The sequence below is a fragment of the Taudactylus pleione genome, unplaced genomic scaffold (assembly GCF_031769625.1).
Source record: "Taudactylus pleione unplaced genomic scaffold, aTauple2 ptg002601l, whole genome shotgun sequence".
Taxonomy (NCBI): Eukaryota; Metazoa; Chordata; class Amphibia; order Anura; family Myobatrachidae; genus Taudactylus; species Taudactylus pleione.
In genome coordinates, this window is record NW_028286979.1 from 426,682 (window position 1) to 447,469 (window position 20,788).

General features: G+C 45.8%; 2 protein-coding genes across 2 annotated transcripts in view; both read right to left on the bottom strand.

The window, feature by feature from the left end:
• LOC148431243 (uncharacterized) overlaps window positions 1-20,788 on the bottom strand; it is a 257,621-nt gene that overhangs the window by 67,693 nt on the left and 169,140 nt on the right. The window contains 1 exon segment of the mRNA XM_088466172.1: window positions 14,611-15,786. Within this exon segment, the coding sequence (XP_088322298.1) occupies window positions 14,611-15,786 (1,176 nt within the window).
• LOC148431244 (uncharacterized) lies at window positions 17,942-20,039 on the bottom strand. The gene is made up of 3 exons (XM_088466170.1): window positions 19,955-20,039; window positions 19,744-19,841; window positions 17,942-18,678 (listed from the first exon to the last, which is right to left on the bottom strand). Exons 1-3 carry the CDS (start codon window positions 20,037-20,039, stop codon window positions 17,998-18,000), a joined length of 864 nt encoding a protein of 287 aa, XP_088322296.1. The 3' UTR covers window positions 17,942-17,997.

The window sequence follows — 20,788 nt, forward strand, 5'->3', positions numbered from 1 at the left end:
GTATAGTAGGCACCACAGGTCGCTCCCCCTGTATAGTAGGCACCAAAGGCAGCTCCCACTGTATAGTAGGACACCACAGGCCGCTTCCCCTATATAGTAGGCACCACAAGCCGCTCACCCTGTATAGGACACCACAGGCCGCTCCCCCTGTATAGTTGGACACGACAGGCTGCTCCCCCTGTATAGTAGGCACCACAGGCTGCTCCCCTGTATAGTAGGCACATTACTTGCGGATGCCGGACACAGTGATGTCTCCTCTCTGCGTTGTCTCGAATATTACGCAACCGGAAATTACTGTACTACTTCCTGCGGGTGGAACGCACAGCCCGAAAACGAGTGGACCGCACAGACCGGAAGTCAGATGGACCGCACAGACCGGAAGTCAGGTGAAACGCAAATACAGGAAGTCAGGTGAGCCGCACACACCGGAAAATGAGTGGAACGCACAGACCGGAAGTCAGGTGGACCGCACAGTCAGATCCTCATCTCCGTAATCACTATCCTGACGTCAGGCGCTGGGCGGAGCCGGGGGCGGGGTTACAGGCAGTGTCAGGGTGGGAGGGGCTCCGGGGCCCCCAGGAGAGATGCGGCGGCAGCTGGTGACCCCACTGTGCCCAGAGGAGCAGCTCCATTGTTACTGATAGGTGTGCCCGGTATAGGGGGGGTGATAGGTGTGCCCGGTATGGGGGGGAGTGATAGGTGTGCCCGGTATGGGGTGAAGTGATAGGTGTGCCCGGTATGGGGTGAAGTGATAGGTGTGCCCGGTATGGGGTGAAGTGATAGGTGTGCCCGGTATGGGGTGAAGTGATAGGTGTGCCCGGTATGGGGGGGAGTGATAGGTGTGCCCGGTATGGGGGGGAGTGATAGGTGTGCCCGGTATGGGGGGGGGTGATAGGTGTGCCCGGTATAGGGGGGGTGATAGGTGTGCTCGGTACGGGGGGGTGATAGGTGTGCCCGGTATGGGGGGGTGATAGGTATGCCCGGTATGGGGAGGTGATAGGTGTGCCCGGTATGGGGGGGATAGGTGTGCCCGGTATAGGGGGGGTGATAGGTGTGCCCGGTATGGGGGGGTGATAGGTGTGCCCGGTATGGGGGGGTGATAGGTATGCCCGGTATGGGGGGGTGATAGGTGTGCCCTGTACGGGGGGGTGATAGGTGTGCCTGGTATGGGGGGGAGTGATAGGTGTGCCCGGTATAGGGGGGGTGATAGGTATGCCCGGTATGGGGAGGTGATAGGTGTGCCCGGTATGGGGGGGATAGGTGTGCCCGGTATAGGGGGGGTGATAGGTGTGCCCGGTATATGGGGGGGTGATAGGTGTGCCCGGTATGGGGGGGTGATAGGTATGCCCGGTATGGGGGGGTGATAGGTGTGCCCTGTATGGGGGGGTGATAGGTGTGCACGGTATGGGGGTTGATGGGTGTGCCCATTAGAAGAAAGGAGGTGAGGGTGATAAGTGTGCCCAGTAAGGAAAGGAGGAGGAGAGAATAATCTTACTGGTACCACAGATATCAGATACTAATTAACATCTTAATTACCATGTTATGCCTGCCAAAGTACATATACTATCCACCTCTTACAGAGAAAGTATTGCAGTATAGATCACCAATATATGCATACAAGTAATGTTGTTTATAACCATATGTACAAATAGACCCATCATTACTTATCATATAGTTCTATAAGCTGGGCCCTCCAACAAGACCCTAGCTTGTAGATTATTAATGTAGGTTGATGCTGTAATACATTAATGATGTTAATTTTAGTGTAAATATCTCATACATTGTTGTAACACATTATTCAGGGCTCATTAATTTACTGTATCTATAATGCAGCATATAAATATATATAATCAGTATACAGAACTTATTCAACACAGTGCATCTAGGTACACTGTAAGTATTTCATGCCATAAACACAGTCCAGGTGGATAGATATGAACTCTGGCATAGAGTACTAATAAAAAAAACCCTGGGCTTTCGCCTGTCTGATTCATGGAGAGGGGGGGGCACTGTGCCTAGAGGAACTTCTAGCTTCTAGCCGTGTCTCTACCTCCACAGAGGGGAAGAAAATACCTCTGGTCATCAGTCCGTTGAACAGTGGTATCTGGTAGGTGTATGTGTAGAGCTGCTTCTGCAAGCAGACCGCAGGACACGCGTTTCGCCAATGTGCTTGATCACCTGATCACTGTTCCTTCAGCATACCAATTTATCATATTACTTATAACTATATTATTAAGCAAATTATTTAAAGAGTGCCCCCAAAATAAACTTTTTGTCTATTTTTGCTTCTTATGCAGAGGAATATTCATGTGTACCACACATACTGCCCCTGAGTCACATTACACCACATAGCAGTGCCCCTTATTCATGTTATGACACACAGTAGTGCTTTTACACAATGCCCCCAGTTGTAGTGCCCTCTATGCAATGCCCTCTATAGTAGTCCCCGAGTAGTGCCCCATGTAGCAGTGCCCCCAGTAGTAGTGCAACCTATACTGAAGCCATTTACACACAAACACACAACCCCCCCCCCAATACTTACCTAAAGCCCCACTCCTGCATCTGCTGCCTCTGGTCCGCCGGCTCCTCAGTACTATTGGAGAGACTTGGTTGGTTTGCTCCTGACCCGTCTGTCTCCTCCCTGGTACTCCGGTTCTGACCTTGGCTCCGCTTCAGACTCTGTTATTCCCTGACCTTTGGTACCATTTTGCTCATATGTATTCTAACCTGGCTTGTCGACTACGCTGTAGCCTCCACTTCATCCAGAGTTCACCAGCACCTGTATAAGGGAACCTAGGTTGAGGGCCGTGACCTGCATGTCTGATGCACCTCAGTCCATAACTCCTTGCAGGGGTCCCTGGTGAACACAACCGGCACGTTAGACTTCGCGCCTCAGTTATAGGTCTAGTCAACCCCAATACGGGTTGCATCCGTTACATATTCGAAAGTTGCGAGACCACCTGCCCGTGAGACCGGTGTTAGCCATTTCCTGAAAGTGATATGGCCGCTTCACCCGGATGTCTGTAAACGATTGAGATACATAAGCCACTGAACCGGAAGTCATGATCAGCCATTTCCATAGTAACCAGCAGGGGGACTAACTGCATCTTTTCAAATTTATATTAGTAGTCCGTATTCCAGGGGTGAGTAGGTATTGAAATTCAGTATTGTACAAGTGCCCAGTCTTTATCCATCTTGTCCCAAATATAATCTCTCTACCGTTTTGTTGGTTGGATAAAGGAGATAGATATTACAAGAGCATAAAAACCCTTATCGGACCATTTTAGAATTAATTCACTACATCCTTAAAAAATATTTTTATATACTATACTATAAATTTGCTATAGTAGAAGACATATGTATATAAATTTTTTTTTAAATTAAAGTCATAAATAACCAAATGTTGCACCAAGTACTCTACATACCCTCAGGGTTCTATACATCTAGCATAATAATAAATACAACAAACAGATACCAGTATTAATATATTGTAACATATAATCCAGGCTTTTCATAACTTTTCTATGTTTCATAGCAATAGTACTAAAAAAAATCTAATTTGGTATGAAAAAGGAGCATGACCAGCAGGGTACCGTAGATTTTTAGCGCGAAGTGGAGTCCCTTCATTGGCCACCGGAGAACATCTTACCACCAGCCAGATTGCCAAAGGATAAGGTGGGGAGAGTCAGGGCTGGTTAGGCTCTGCCACCTACATTAATCTTTACCATCGGCACTGGATGAGTCTTTTAACCACGTTTTCTGATTGTTGAATAAATAGTATTAGTGCCTATATTCTGTTATGTACCCTCTGGAGGCAGGTGAGTCACAAGTCACAGAATGTAGCAATCAATTCAGAATGATGTTTATTGATGGAGAATACAATGACCTGGGAGTGCAGGTAGGTATACTTTAATGGTAGGATACTGAGAAACCAGGTACATTTAAAAATTCAGATTTGCAAATGCTGATATTCTTGGGATGGCAGACAAGCTTGTAAGGCAGATATACTTGGCAGGGCAGATCACAGAAGCTCACATGAACACAGATCCAGCACATGTACACAACTCCAGTAACATTGGTGAATGGCAGAACAATTATAGACCCAGCAATGAGTGCTGGGATCAGGCAGACTTGAATAGGCAGCTGTCAGGTGTAGTTCATGCTGTTAATGAATAATAAATTACCTGACACCTGGCGTCAGCACAGAATCATAACAGCACCACCTCTGGTCACATCCATAACTGCAGCTCATATATCAGGAGCCCTGGGAACCCCGGGTGGTGAGGAAAAATAACAGATGGGAAACAGCAAAACCGAACAGAGGCCCTGATTCAGAGCCGAACGCTCTGACCAGAGCGCTCGCTCTGAATCAGGGCCCTCCTCCCTAAAAATGGAGCGGCCTCTTGGACGCTCGCATAGCTGTGGGTTACCACCCACAGCCTATGCGAGCGTCCATGATGATGGTCAAGACCATCGGGCTTGCGAGGAGACCCTGCGGCAAGCCCTGGAGTGATTTTGGCTCTATCAGAGCCAAAATCACTCTCACTGACATCACTAGTGATGTCAGTGGGGCCGGACCCAGACGGTAGGCGTTCCCATGGGAACGCCTCCGTCTGGCAGCCACGCCCCAGGCACCCCCACCAAAGGGGGCGTGCTGTCAATCACCATCGACAGCACGCCCCCTTTGGTGCGAGACCCCGAGCGACGGATTCCTCATCGCTCGCCGGGACTCGCGCATGCGCACGACGGAGCTCCCTCCGTCGTGTGCATGCGCATTCGCCCAACATCGACCCGCTTGCGAGCGGGTCTGAATGACCCCCAGAGTTCTAACATATGCACCTTTTTTAGCGCTTGTTTTTAACCATTGTACCTTTAATACATACTGAGCTGCTTCATATACCTCCCAGCGCTGAATATATTTATTTTCTAATCCTTAACTAAATGAGCCAACCTGCGATTAGCTTTATCCTGAAGATGATCAGTCCAGGTAGTTGGGAGAGTAAAACGAGTAAACCTAGAGGACTCCAACCTGTCACTCAATTAAGGTTGTCCTGTGTCCCGACACATAGACTCAAGTTCCACCTCTCTATTCCTATAGAACAGTGGTTCTCAAACTCGGTCCTCAGGACCCCACACAGTTCACATTTTCCAAAGGTGTATTCATTACTCACTGACACATTTTACAAGATCCACAGGTGGAGCTAATTATTTCACTTGTGCTTCTGTGAGGAGATCTGGAAAACATGCACTGTTTGGGGTTTTGAGGACCGAGTTTGAGAACCTGTGCTATAGAACATTTTAAACTCATCCACATTTATCAAAGTCTCTCATAAAATTACTTTAACTTTCGGTGAACTAGGTGGGGTGTGACGTAGCCCAGCAAGATTTAAGCTCCTAGACATCTTTATAAAAATTACTGCATGCAAGTTGCCATTTTGTGTAGCTAGAGTCGCGATGTGGCCAGTTTGTGTAGTGATGGCGGTTTAGTGTGGTGAGCGCAATCGCGGTGAGTACACATGCACTCGCCACCTGCCTTGATGTCAGCCAAGAGTGTTCTAATTAAGACTGAGTTGATTAAGTTTATTTTAATTATTTCTAATTGTTCCTACGTTTAGTTTTTACTAACGATTGTGATTCAAACCTGTTCCCAAAAACTTTTTCAAAAAAGTTGTTACTAGAAGCCTTATAAGGTTAACATATGAGTTTATTCCCTTATTATTTTGTTTTATTTTTATACTTTAAGGGACAAGAATGGATATTATGACAGTCAGAATTACCACCGTACTAAATTAGTATGCTATGGTGAAGTATAGCACGGGTTATAAGATCCCCCACATGGGTCGCCATGTTGATTTTTACCACCTGGTGCATGGACAGTTCATCCTACCACACAGTGGTCATCCCTATAGTATAAGAAAAATATCCAGTCCAAAGTTCTACTTCAGACCCAGCACCCGTCTGTAATAGCCAGGATGGGTGTAATTTCCAAAATCCCTGTCCATGAGGGCTAGCTAAGTCCAAGTCTAAAATAAGTAAGGAACAATCTGAAATACCTCTGGTTTAAATATATTCGACCAAAGATATTTGGGAAGCAATCTGCAAAAGACCAGAGCCAGGTCAATCCTCAAAAAAGCGTGAAAGGTATGTGAGATACCAAAAAATTGGCCTACACCAGGACGTATTACTCACCAAGCATCAACCCAGCCAGGACCCGTCACAAAATCTGAAAATCTACCTCTTCCGTGCAGAGGAAACCCAGAGGATTCATGCCACCTATACATGGTAGGGTCTAAGATTATTAAGGTCTCCTAAACCTAGCACAGAAGTAGTAGGGGATTGCATGACAAATTCAACAGCTCTCTTCAATACATCAGCAAGAAAACAGAAGAAAGGTTCCTTATGGGTGCTAAGAAATCATGGTGAGGTTCATACCACTCGCTATCACTTGGAGAAGCAGACCCTCCTATATTATATATTGTACACAGAAAAAAAGGTGACATTTGTGGAGCGTTGATTTAACTTTCCCTTGTTTTCTCTTCAATACATCATGAGATAAGGATGGGGGAACATAAGAGCCAGTATGAAGAGGGAGTCAAATGTATTCTGCAGACAAAAAAAACGTACTTCCCCTGGGTGTTTTCAAAAGAATTCAATACAAAATGTACAGAAACTCCCAAAAACTCCCTTAGAGGAGATGTGAGAGGCATGACACGCATAGGGAATCCATGAATTTTTGAGGAAAGGGAGTTTACCACCAATGAAATAGACAATTACTGTCAGGACCATATTGCTTGAGCTGGTTAATGACTAGAGAGAGCACCAGAGTTTGTCGTTGATAATTGATAACGCTGATAATTCTGGATTACTTAAAAACCTTGCTTGTAATAGTGAGCACTGAAATAATTCCACACAAATACAGATTGTAAAATAAATGACAATGCTTTTACTTAAAGACAGCTTAATCATACATATATTTTGCCACTGCAGACTTACAACAAAAACATAGGTTATACCAACAGCAGCAGGGAATACTTCTACAAGAAATGTGTGACCCCCAGTATAGAATAGCACGATAGCAGTCAGTCAATACTCCATACATACGTAACGGCACCCCCAACCCTCGTACTGTGCTCTCCCCCTTAGTTCATATTTATACCTTATTTTTGTTTATAAATTAAAGTAATCCAATTAATATTTGTATGTAACTTAAGGCCCCCATACACGGGGCAATAAAGCAGGCAATCTGACTGATTGGTACGATTTGCCTGCTATATAGCACCGTGTATGGCCCCAATGCCGGGCCGAGCATGTTCGCATGGGGTCACACATCACACCCCCTGATCTTTCTGCATAACCAAAAGATCAGGGGATGCGATGTGCGATCCCATGTATGGCTATGCGGGTGAGAGAGGAGGGAGCCGGCATATCGGGCGGTCGGCCACTCGATCGTACCGTGTGTGTGGACCGCCTGATATGTTGGATGACGGATCCCCAATCGCCTCGCACGGTGCCATCACACCATGTATGGCGGCCTTAGGTCTTTATAGGCTATCTATACCTTAATAATGACATAATTCCGTACTATGCTTTTGATCCCATGTAGGAATCTGACATGGTCGCCCATTTAACCTTCATTTCTGCTTATTGCAGGTAAATGCTATCTCAGTTATAGCTCATTTGTTATATAAAAACTGAGACCTGCTACTGTCAGCTGTTCTGTGTGTGTTGTAACTTACACATTTTATACCTATAATTCTCATTGCTAAAACACTAATTTATATATATAATCAGTTCAGCCTGGTCAGGGACCCATAACAAGTAACCCTGATGGGGGGTGCACCTCTGCTATAGACAGAGCGCCGTAATACAAATACCTTACTTACCAAACTGCCACCACCGATGGAAACAATCCAAAGAGGCCACCGGTCCTCTATTTACCCAATAATTGTGCAGACTCAGCAACAAAATTCCCCCCAGTTAATCTGTTGCCTCCGGCTTCTAGCGATTATCACAGTTATTGCCTAACCTCTCCCCAATAGCGCAGACTCAGCGTCACAGATGACCACACAGTTTGCCGAGACCACCTCTGCTTCTTGTAATTGACAATAGATGTAGCGTCACCCTAGCGGACTAATAATCTCTTCAAAGACTAGGTTTCAGAGCATATATGAAATAAACTAATAAAGAATACTTTATTTACAAAAGTGAGTACAATGCTTAAAAAGAATGTTACAAAGAAAAGAATGGTTACACAGGTGCATACAGATATAGTGATGGAAGGAACAGTAGGAAATGCAAGGACTGCTGGTTACACTTCAACATGAAATTGATCCCTCAGTTTGAACGCAGGAAACAGGACTTCAATCCTTTTTCTTGACAGAGCATCACACCTAACATGAGGTCATCCCAGTCATCTCTGATTGGGGTCCAGTTATGTGTATATGATTTTCCAAGCTTCCAGCTATCACTGATACATCAATGTTATCTCATAAACCATCTGAAATATGACTGATCTTTGATCTGGCTGGATCTCATCACACCTGAATGTCAGCCTGGTTACTCTTTGTATTACATCCCCTACAGCGCTGGCTTCCTCTAGCTGCAAACACAAAGGGCTGAGCAATCTACATGTCCTGGTGACAATGGTACCATTACTGAATGAGCCTACAGATGGGCCATAAGCTAGATGAATCTGTTTAGTATTTCCTGACTTCGGTATCAGGCTAGTGGGAACTGGGCATGTCCCTTAGTTTCATCACCTGGGCTATTCTGACAGACTTTAAACAAAAGGCCTTCTAGCCCTGTACACTTCAAAGAATACTCATCATGGGAGTCCTATGTAATGAGCATCTTATTGGTCAGTCAGGGGCCAGAGTTTAACAAACTATTACGAAACAAACTCACAATCATATAAAATCTATAATTCTTCACAAGCCTATACATATCTGCACAGCTAATCACACCTGCAGAGACATAAAACACTATTCTCTACACACGTGTTAGTACATCATGTAACATGCTATTAGCTAAGATATAAAACTAAATGGCTGCTGCATCAGACACACACCTGCCTACGTTTAGAGAGGAAAGGGAAGGCCTTATCCTCTCTGGGCCTGGGGCCATTCAACAAGTGTGGTCTGCAAATCGCACAACTACATATATATATTCTCAGTGATTTTCTATATGCCCTAAATTGAGGTGCAGGATAATAAAATAACATAAGCCTGGATATATTTGTGAGTTGCTGAATGAATATATACGTCCACATATTCCTATTTTATCATACCCCAAATATTCCGGGTGAGTAACTTAAGAATACCACAAGACCGGCCGGTGTAACAGAGTAATACAATCAGGTGATGGTTACTGGCCCAAACCAAGTAGCGCCCATGGTCACCCCCTCCCCTGGGAGTATAAGTAGAACAAGCACATCTTTCTAATTCAGCTGCAGTGTGGATGGTTTTCCCTATAATAAGAGGCACTAGGAATCTATTTCATGAGGAGTGTGAATAGGCCCCTTTGTCACGTGAAAATGCATCTTAGTCGCAAGACTACTAATTTATTTGATATGTGACGCTTGTATATCTGAGTCTTTATTCTATGCCAAGGTCCATTGTGCTTCATATACAGATTCTGTTGTAAACAGACATATGAGTGTCGCATATCAAATGAATCAGCGCAGTCTCGTGAAGCGGATTGTTGCAACAGGTTGCAACGAAGACGGATTTTCGGCTGAAAAGGATGTAAAAAAGACACTAGGCGTAAGCCGCGTAGCATGGGACCTGGAGTCTCAAGCCGCATGGTGTATTTAGGTTAGGTGTAGGAGGACACATCTGTAGAGCCTATGGTGCCTGGAGCAATGCACCCCATGGGTGTATGTGAAGTATGGGCATTTCTTTCTAATTTAGCTGCTCCATGGCTGGTTTTCCGCATAGTATGGGACAGAAGGTAGTGTGTGAATAGGGGTCCACAGGTAAAGTCACTGCAGGTGCAGAAAAAAGCAGCAGCCATTAGTGGGACTCAGCCCCACGGCCAGAGATGGGCCAGCAACTGACAGGAGACAGAGGCCCTCACTGACTCCGACGCCAACAACTTCCCAGGAGCAACAACCATATGGCACTAGAGGAACTCTGGTGGTGGGGCATGTAGCCAGAGGAACCACCAGGCCGTGACAAGGGAGAAGCAACGTAGGACCCACCACCAGGGGCACCACAGACAAGGAAACCAGCATGGACCTCAGACTGTTAAGCCAGGAGCACTAGGATGATGTAGTCATAGTTTAGCCAGAGAGGCCATGGACCTGCATCTTACTCTGATGTCACCATGGCCACACCCTTTTGCAAATATATTTAAGAGATGTCACAACCATGCACAGAGAACTTCGGAAAGAGGGCTGGTAGTCAGGGTACTAGGGTGTGGAGTGACCACAGATGCGGTGGAGGTAGGTGTGTCTTCCTCCTTAGCTAGATCTGAGTGTTGGCGAGACCTGACCAGAGGCGGAGTATAACCCACTGGTTGTTTTCACCAGTGACCCCTCCAATTGGCAGTGATCGCAAATATTCGCTATAGTGCATATTTCACCCGGTATCAAGGACCGGGGACTTACTTTTTTGGAATGGGTGGGTCCCTGGAAGCGCTCCGCTGTGGCCAATCCCTGGCTCTTCCTTAAATGAGTGATTGGCTGCAGACAATAAAAATCAGATGGACCACTTTGGCAGCAGCGGCATTACAGGGACTGACGTGACGATGATGGCCCCTGCACCCGGAGTGAAGACATCGTCCGGTAAGTGTGCGGGTGACTGGTGCTCCGAGCTGGCTCGAGGCAGAGCAAGGGTGCTATAGTGCATGCTGTGCGGCTGCCGGGACCCGCACCGGGCCACCAAGGGTGTATGTGAGGCCCGCGTCTGTGTGCACCAGGGGTTAGGAGTTGCCCGACGGCTGCCGGGTGGCTGTCCATATTTGCCAGCCCGGCAGCATGGAGTGATATTTGTGACAGGCAGTCTAGCAGATTAGCTGCCTATCACTACAGTGCGGTGTCCTGCGGAGCTCAGTGTGGTGAGCAGGGAAGGAGATTGATCACCACCAATGTACACAGTGACTGATGAGAGTTCCCCTCAGCCAGCGCACTGTAATGACAGCCAGCCAATATGATGTCACTGCTGCCGGGCCCTGGTGATATATACTGCTGCCCACACTGCTTTATATATATATATACTGCTGCCCACACTGCTTTATATATATATACTGCTGCCAGGCCCTGGTGATATATACTGCTGCCCACACTGCATTATATATATACTGCTGCCAGGCCCTGGTGATATATACTGCTGCCAGGCCCTGGTGATATATACTGCTGCCCACACTGCATTATATGTATACTGTTGCCAGGCCCTGGTGATATATACTGCTGCCCACACTGCTTTATATATATACTGCTGCCGGGCCCTGGTGATATATACTGCTGCCCACACTGCATTATATGTATACTGCTGCCAGGCCCTGGTGATATATACTGCTGCCCACACTGCTTTATATATATACTGCTGCCGGGCCCTGGTGATATATACTGCTACCCACACTGTTTTTAAAAATGTATTTATATACTATTACAAACCCCTTGTGTCCCTCTGCTCCTCCCCATGTGTGCCTGCCCGCCTTCCCAGGTATGCCTCTGCCCCAGCCTCCTACATGTGCCTCTGCCCCCTTCCCCATGTGTGCCTCTGCCCACCTTCCCATGTGCCTCTGATCCCCCTCCCCATGTGTGCCTCTGCCCCCGCTCCCCATGTGTGCCTCTGACCCCCCAGCCTTTGTGAGCATCTGCCCGCTTCCCCATGTGTTCCTCTGCCCCCCCTCCCCATGTGTGCCTCTGCCCCCTGCTCCCCATGTGTGCCTCTGCCCCCTGCTCCCCATGTGTGCCTCTGCCCCCTGCTCCCCATGTGTGCCTCTGCCCCCTGCTCCCCATGTGTGCCTCTGACACCCCAGCCTTGGTGAGCATCTGCCCGCTATCTGCGTGCCTCTGATTGGGGAGCGCTACTTGTTTAATTTTTACTGGGCCCCACATATTCTGATGTATTCCTGCCTGCACTCTCCGTGCTGCATATTTGTAGCCTGGCAGCACAGGACTTTTCCCAGAGATGGTGATGCTGTGACATGACATCATGTAGCTGCATACCGCCTTCCGCCTTCAGTGATAGCAGAGAAAGCTGCAGCTACAGTGATGCAGTGACACAGCAGAGAAAGCTGCAGCTACAGTGATGCAGTGACACAGCAGAGAAAGCTGCAGCTACAGTGATGCAGTGACACAGCAGAGAAAGCTGCAGCTACAGTGAAGCAGTGACACAGCAGAGAAAGCTACAGTGATGCAGTGACACAGCAGAGAAAGCTGCAGCTACAGTGATGCAGTGATACAGCAGAGAAAGCTACAGTGATGCAGTGACACAGCAGAGAAAGCTGCAGCTACAGTGATGCAGTGACACAGCAGAGAAAGCTGCAGCTACAGTGATGCAGTGACACAGCAGAGAAAGCTGCAGCTACAGTGATGCAGTGACACAGCAGAGAAAGCTGCAGCTACAGTGATGCAGTGACACAGCAGAGAAAGCTGCAGCTACAGTGATGCAGTGACACAGCAAACAAGGCTGCACTGCAATGAATTTGAATCAATGTGTTTGTATCTTTTCCTGTGGGGGACACTGTTTATATTTTTTTATCCTATCAGGGCCATAGTGTGTGTTTCTTCATGTGTTTGTTTTTTCCTACCAGGGCCAATGTCATCTGCTACATGCTTCATGGGATGTAGCTGCTAAATTGTTAGATTTACAGATAACCTTAATTTAGATGGGACCCAGAAAAGGTCAGGTAGGACCCCGATTTTTTCAAATAGAGGGGTCCCTGGGACACACATTTTTTTTTGGCGAGGTGCTATCACTGAATTGGTATTTGGGCTTTGTGGCACCCAATGGGCAGGTCGCGGCCCTCTGGTCAGGTACCCGGAAACTAGCAATGAGACAAGGTGGCAGGGTAGAGAAAGATAACTACCCACACTGGGAAATAAGTCATAGAGAATACACTGGTGAGAGACCAGTAGTAGATGTACTTGAAGAACGACTCATAGAGTACAATGGAGGATGGCATGTAAGGGTATCACTGGAGAATGTCTCGTAGAAAACACACTAGAGAATAACTCGTAGATACACTGATAAATCAGCATGAGAGATGAACACCAGAAATCAGCATGAGAGCTGAACGAGCACACTAGAGGTCCTAAGGCAGAAAAGCACCAGAGAATATCTGAGCATGGAGCCTGGAGCGAAGTAAGGGCCACAGTCACTGGAGAGTGAACAAAGTTGAACAGGCCCCTTCCTGTTACCTGGAGTCCTGCTTTATACTCCTAGGTAGCCATCCACTGGAGAGTCAGCTGAGAGCTGGAAAGGCTACCACTGGATGAGGGACTAGTCAGGTGATAGAGACCAACGTAGATGCGCCCATGACCACCACCATGGGACCAGGATGCACACATGGAAGTCCTAGCAGACCCCGGAGAGAATACTCAGTGCACCACCTGCCACTGAACCCGGTGTCTGACCATCAGGAAGATCAGGGGAAGCTGGCGCAATGGTGAGTAGTGGCTGATCCCAGGCCACATCCTGACAAGAGAAGTCAGAATATAAAGTGATGTCAGAAAAATAAAACTATAATGTAGCCTATATAAAAATATCGACACAAAAGTAACTTTGAAAAAGATCCTTGCAGCATCCTCTTTGCTCAGATAAGAGAGCGAATGCAGTCTTATAAAAACACTAATATACCCATAATGCTACTGCTTCCGGTGCACCCACATAAAAGACAGTCCATATGCCTCACTATTGCTGTGTCCTCATTGTGTACCAGACTTTTCTTTCTTAGTAATAGGTGTAAGTAATAAGTGATTCTGAGGTGCTCATATCTTAGACGCATAACTTTCTGTGAAATGGGAGTGACTACATCTCAGCTGGGCGTCGACATGTGGATGTATAGATGTAAGTACATGCTAATAGGAGTTCTGCATTTGGCCGTTCCATGTCAGTCAGATATTGGGTAGGTGTAAGTTGCCATTACTGGCCATGACGGCTGATCTAGTCAGTGGAGAGCGGTGAGTGTCTGACTCAGGATACCGCCAAGAAAATTGTGAAGGAGGCAGTTGGCTAGAATTGCACCCACATTACATGCGGCTCACAGTCAGAGTCAGTTTATAGCCTCACATTCCTCCGGGCACCTGGAATCATCACTCCAGAAATGTGAATTGGGGGAAGGATGTTTGCAAGAACTTGTCTATCAGGTTTCAAAAACAAATGAACAAATACACAAGAATGCTATTAGTACAGTAACTGAATGAGGCCATAACAAAAAAGAAACGTGAAAAGGTCACTAAAGAGCCTGTGACAGGAGAAATACTATGCTTACTCAGGAACTTTAGATAAAATATTCTCACTTGCAAACACAAAGTATCACCTGACTAACACCACACAGGACATGGAAATGGTTTCTCACCTGTGTGAATTCTCTGATGTTTAACAAGAGACGGTTTGTGTGTAAAACATTTCCCACACTCAGGACATGGAAATGGTTTCTCACCTGTGTGACTTCTCTGATGTGTAACAAGACCTGATTTCTGTGCAAAACATTTCCCACACTCAGAACATGGAAATGGTTTCTCACCTGTGTGAATTCTCTGATGTTTAACAAGAGACGATTTGTGTGTAAAACATTTCCCACACTCTGGACATGGAAATGGTTTCTCACCTGTGTGACTTCTCTGATGTGTAACAAGACCTGATTTCTGTGCAAAACATTTCCCACACTCAGAACATGGATATGGTGTCACACCTGTGTGCAACCTCTGATGCCAAACAAGTACTGAATTCAGTGTAAAACATTTCCCACACTCAGGACATGGAAATGGTTTCTCACCTGTGTGAATTCTTAGATGTTCTACAAGAGCCGATTTGTGTCTAAAACATTTCCCACACTCAGAACATGAAAATGGCCTCTCACCTGTGTGACTTCGCTGATGTTCATTAAGATGTGATTTCCGTGTAAAACATTTTCCACACTCAGAACATGGATATGGTTTCTCACCTGTATGCAACTTCTGATGCATAACAAGTGCTGAATTCAGTGTAAAACATTTCCCACACTCAGAGCATGTAAACGGCCTCTCACCTGTGTGACTTCTCTGATGTGTATTAAGATCTGACCGCTGCATAAAACATTTCCCACACTCAGAGCATGTAAACTGCCTCTCACCCGTGTGACTTTTCTGATGTATACAAAGACTTTTTCTATTTCTAAAACATTTCCCACACTCAAGACATGGAAATGGCCTCTCACCTGTGTGACTTCTCTGATGTATAACAAGACCTTTTCTATTTGTAAAACATTTCCCACACTCAAAACATGGAAATGGTTTCTCACCTGTGTGACTTCTCTGATGTGTAACAAGATCTGATTTCTCTGTAAAACATTTCCCACACTCAGAACATGGAAATGGTTTCTCACCTGTGTGAGTTCTCTGATGTGTAGCAAGATATGATTTCTGTGCAAAACTTTTCCCACACTCAAGACATGGAAATGGTTTCTCACCTGTGTGAGTTCTCTGATGTCTAACAAGATGTGATTTCTTTGCAAAACATTTCCCACACTCAGAACATGGAAATGGTTTCTCACCTGTGTGAGTTCTCTGATGTGTAACAAGATGTGATTTGTATGTAAAACATTTCCCACACTCAGAACATGGAAATAGTTTCTCCTCTGTGTGACGTCTCTGGTGTGTAACAAGAACTGATTTCTCTGTGAAACATTTCTCACACTCAGAACCTGGAAATGGCTTCTCACCTGGCTGAGTGATAAGCTTTGTGTTCTGTGTAAAACATTTGGAATCTATAGAACAGGGAAATATTGTATCTACTTTCTGAGATGTAACAGATGCACCAATATCAGAGTTTTTAGAACACTCCCCATGATCAGAGGGATCAGGTGATATAGCTGCACTGTGAGGTACTGGAGGCATAACTGGGGTAATTGGGGAATCTCGAGTGATGTCATCATCAATTTCACAATTTTGAGTTATAACGATATAATCCTCTGAGATATTCTGGCTGCTACATCCATCTGCTGGGAATAAAATACATCTGGAAATATTAATGTTTACTTACAAGATTCCTTTTAGAATACAGACTAAGGAAATGGGCAGATGTTGGGGTATTATATAAATTATTAACTGGCACCAAAATAAATCGATATCAATAGATATAAATATATATAGTCATATGCCAGAAAACTGAGACAGCCACGACAATTCCCAGTACATGCCACCCCACTCTGCATGAATAGGTATCTTCCTCCACTCAGGTACAACAGTATATATGGAAGGTGGTCATAATGCTCTGGCTCATCCAGTGATCATGCTGAGTAAGCTCCTACTCTACAGTTTCTGGGTCCATCACAATTTGTGCTTTTGAGCTCCCCATATGCAATGAGAACACCCCACATGGCCTACACATTCTGTACACTAAGGAAAGTGAATTTCATATTAGAAGTACAGACAATGCTTATACAGTAAATACATTACCTTGATTTTACATAGCCCCCTCTCTCTTCCCAGCACTGCATTTGAGGGCTAAGGGCAGGAAGCAGTTGGGAAATTCCTGGGGGCGGCAGCATGGAAAGTACTGGGGACAAGTAGAAGTTGGGATAGACAGGGGTAAGGGCATGCAGTGTTGGGGGTAGTATGTGCAGACAACATCTGAGACAGTGCTGGGGGCAGGGAGGGGACAAGGGTAGGAAGTACTAGGGGTATATAGGAGTAAAGGGTAGATAGCAGCTGGGGCAGTACTGGGGGGCAAGGCAGGGGTTAGGGTCAGGGAATACTGGGGTAGGGAGGGGACAGGACAGAAGCTGGGGCAGTACTAGGGGAAGGGAGGAGGTAAGGGTAGATAGCAGCTGGGGCAGTACTGGGGGGCAAGGCAGGGGTTAGGGTCAGGGAGTACTGGGGTAGGGAGGGGACAGGACAGAAGCTGGGGCAGCACTAGGGGAAGGGAGGAGGTAAGGGTAGATAGCAGTTGGGGCAGTGGTTACTTCCTTACTCCTATTGGGAGCCCCTGGCCAGGTCAGTGTTGTAGGCCTCTAGCCTGAGCTGCAGCCCCAGCTTCTCCCTCAGCAGCCAGTTATAGAACTCCAGTTTGCTTATGCCCCGGGCAGTGTCAACTTCCCAATCCTCCTGCACAGAGCCGTCAGAAGGAGTCAGGGATGGAGTGCAGGCTGCTGGAGGGGCCCGGTACCACCAGCATCCAAGAAGGATGTTTGATGGAGAGCCTGGAGATCGGAGAGGCATGGAGGTCTCATGCGGTGATTGGATGAGACGCTGCCGACGGCAATTGGCTGCTGCGGCGCATACCAAATCCACAGATTAAGGAAGCCTCACACCCAAGTAATGTTCTATCAGTGGTGGGTTCTGGATATGTCTAAATGCAGGAGAGTAGTGTGGATGGAAATTATTTGTTACTCTACTGCATTATAAAACGAGAAGTTTTAATCTCCAAAAGTCCCGTGTCCCCTTTTCCTCCTGACGTGTTCCCCAACCACATGGTGATCTCTTCAGCGGGCAGAAAGGTCTTCTGTGTCTAGTGAATCTTGGAAGCAGATGAGCAACAACAACTATAGCCTCCAAGTACTATGAGTTATTACTAGCCCATCCTACGGCCACTGGTGAGAGATGATAGTAGGCTGTATGGGTTACACCAGAAAGTGTGAAAGAGAGACTGGTTAGATCTCTGGGCTGGTAACACACAGTGACATGATGTGAGGAGGAGCAGGAGTATAATAGGGGCTGATGGCTTCTGACTCCCCCACTGGTCAGATACATTTCCCTCATTAGTTTGTACTGATAGAGGAAGATGCAGGATAAGAAATTGTTGTAGTGATTGAGCAAGGAGGATATGTGACTAATGTAATAAAAGTTTATTACTCACCTGTGCTGATATCTGTAGGGATTTCCTCCTCCTTACACTGCTGATCACCCCTTGCATACATTTCTTCTTCTCCCTTTATATCTTCTGCATTATTATCAGTCAGATACGTCTCTTCTTCTCCCTTTATATCTTCTGCCTTTATATCAGTCACATACGTCTCTTCTCCTCCCTTTATATCTTCTGCCTTATTATCAGTCACATACGTCTCTTCTCCTCCCTTTATATCTTCTGCCTTATTATCAGTCACATACGTCTCTTCTCCCTCTATATCTTCTGTCTTCACATCAGTCACATATGTCTCTTCTTCTCCCTCTGTATCTTCTGCCTTCATATCAGTCACATACATCTCTTCTTCTCCCTCTATATCTTCTGCCTTTATATCAGTCACATACATCTCTTCTCCCTCTATATCTTCTGCCTTTATATCAGTCACATATGTCTCTTCTCCCTCTATATCTTCTGGCTTCATATCAGTCACATACATCTCTTCTCCTCCCTCTATATCTTCTGCCTTTATATCAGTCACATACGTCTCTTCTCCCTCTATATCTTCTGCCTTTATATCAGTCTCATACGTCTCTTCTTCTCCCTCTGTATCTTCTGCCTTCATATTAGTCACATACATCTCTTCTCCCTGTGTATCTTTAGCCTTAATATCAGTCAGATCTTCACCCTAAATAAACAAGTGTGAAGTAATGTGTAACACCTGCGCTCAAAAACCAGGTGCAGCTAGATTTCAAATACATGATCACCTCCCTAAAAAAACAAATGGAAATATAAAAAAAACAAACCCAGCGCTCCTTCAGTTAGGAGTATTGAAATATGTCCAATGTCAGATAGTAATAGTCATAGGGAACTTGCACAGTAGTTTTCTTTTTGTCAATCTTCCAACCATGTGGAGTATGTATAAAATCCTCAATTCCTCAATATAACCCCACCCTATCAGTGTACACCTGTTTATCCCAGCCACTTTATTCTTTTTCTTTCTTGAAAAAAGATTTTTCTTTTTTGTACCTGATATGTAGTTCTATATGGGAAGCTTCTTATATAGTAGTAACAGTGTTTTCCCCAGAATTTTTTTCTAGCCGGGTGGGGGACTTTGCAATAATAAAATGTTTTAAACCCTGACCATATGATTTAAACTTGAATTAACATTTTATATAATAATTCTCTCCTTATTAGAGGCCCAGTTGGCTGATTATGAAAAAGCTGCAAAGTCTGTAGGATCTGGTCCTATTTATACAGCTCCCAGATACTGTCCCCACTTGCAGACTCCCAAAGTGCCGGGTGGTATGCTGATTATTGCCGGGTGGTGCACCCGCAAAAAACAGCCTGGGGAAAACACTGAGTGAATCCTAAAAGGTCCTCTCCGGGTTATAATAACATCCAGTATATTTTTAGGTGTTTTATTACTTTATGTGATTAGTTGCTCTTTTTCAGTATTTTCCATTGGAAAGGACTGTACAGAAATTCCATCATTTCTTGTAATAAATATGGACATCTAGCAGACAGACTGGACTTAAGTTTTAACTTGTTGCAGTTATCTATTGCATGTACCCCACAAGGTGCGCTGGGATTTATATTTTCCTTCACCCTAAATAACCCATAAAATTATACAGTCGGATTATCATTGAGTGTAAACCGTATAATATCAGTGTATAAGACACACACAGCTTCTGTACACACCATATAGTGACAGTCTCTTTGATATATTGCTGAGACCCTACATCCCACCTACCTGATGCTCCTGTGGGATCCTGTGATTCTCCTCTGTACAATCCTGGGAATACAGAGGACAGGGACATCTCTCTGGTGTATTTCTGTTACTAAGTCCATCTGTAGGAGACACAGTGACTGAGTACATTGTATATATGTGATTATCAGGTGATGTGTGTAAGGGGCCCCCATACCTGCTCCCCCCTGTACAATAAATGACAGTCTCCTCTTACCCAGTGATGTGAGGGGCCGGTGATTCTCCAACATCACATCCTTGTACAGACCCTTGTGTTCCTCTATGTACTCCCCCTCCTGCATGGAGACATAGACACCTTATAGGAACCCGACACACACAATGATACAGACATCACCCAGGCACATCCCCCGGTGTTACTGTATAATGTCCCATTCCCAGCAGTCACCTCTCCAGTCATCACCCAGACACATCCCCCGGTGTTACTGTATAATGTCCCATTCCCAGCAGTCACCTCTCCAGTCATCACCCAGACACATCCCCCGGTGTTACTGTATAATGTCCCATTCCCAGCAGTCACCTCTCCAGTCATCACCCAGACACATCCCCCGGTGTTACTGTATAATGTCCCATTCCCAGCAGTCACCTCTCCAGTCATCACCCAGACACATCCCCTGGTGTTACTGTATAATGTCCCATTCCCAGCAGTCATCTCTCCAGTCATCACCCAGACACATCCCCCGGTGTTACTGTATAATGTTACATTCCCAGCAGTCATCTCTCCAGTCAGCAGCTGAATTATCTTGTTGATGAGTTCCAGGATCTTCTGATCATTGTGTCTCTCATGTATCAGTGAGTGATGTGGAGGCACCGTGATGGGGCTCTGGGTCCTGCTCAGTTCTCCTGAGACATTGGGACCCAGATTCCCTCACTTTCCCAGTCATGTCCCTGTATATTAATTATATAGAGATATAAGCGATGTCACTGTGACACCCCCAGATCCCCTCACCTCCCCAGTCATGTCCCTGTATTATTACTATAGCTATAAGTGATGTCACTGTGACACTCCCAGATCCCCTCACCTCCCCAGTCA

Excerpts from the sequence above, each read along its gene's own strand:
- LOC148431244 (XM_088466170.1), bottom strand. The coding sequence starts at position 20,039 with ATGCAGGAGGGGGAGTACATAGAGGAACACAAGGGTCTGTACAAGGAT. Across the intron at positions 19,842-19,954 it reads CCGGCCCCTCACATCACTGG|ATGGACTTAGTAACAGAAAT; the intron begins GTAAGAGGAGAC and ends TGTCTCCTACAG. Across the intron at positions 18,679-19,743 it reads GGATCCCACAGGAGCATCAG|GGTGAAGATCTGACTGATAT; the intron begins GTAGGTGGGATG and ends TTGTTTATTTAG.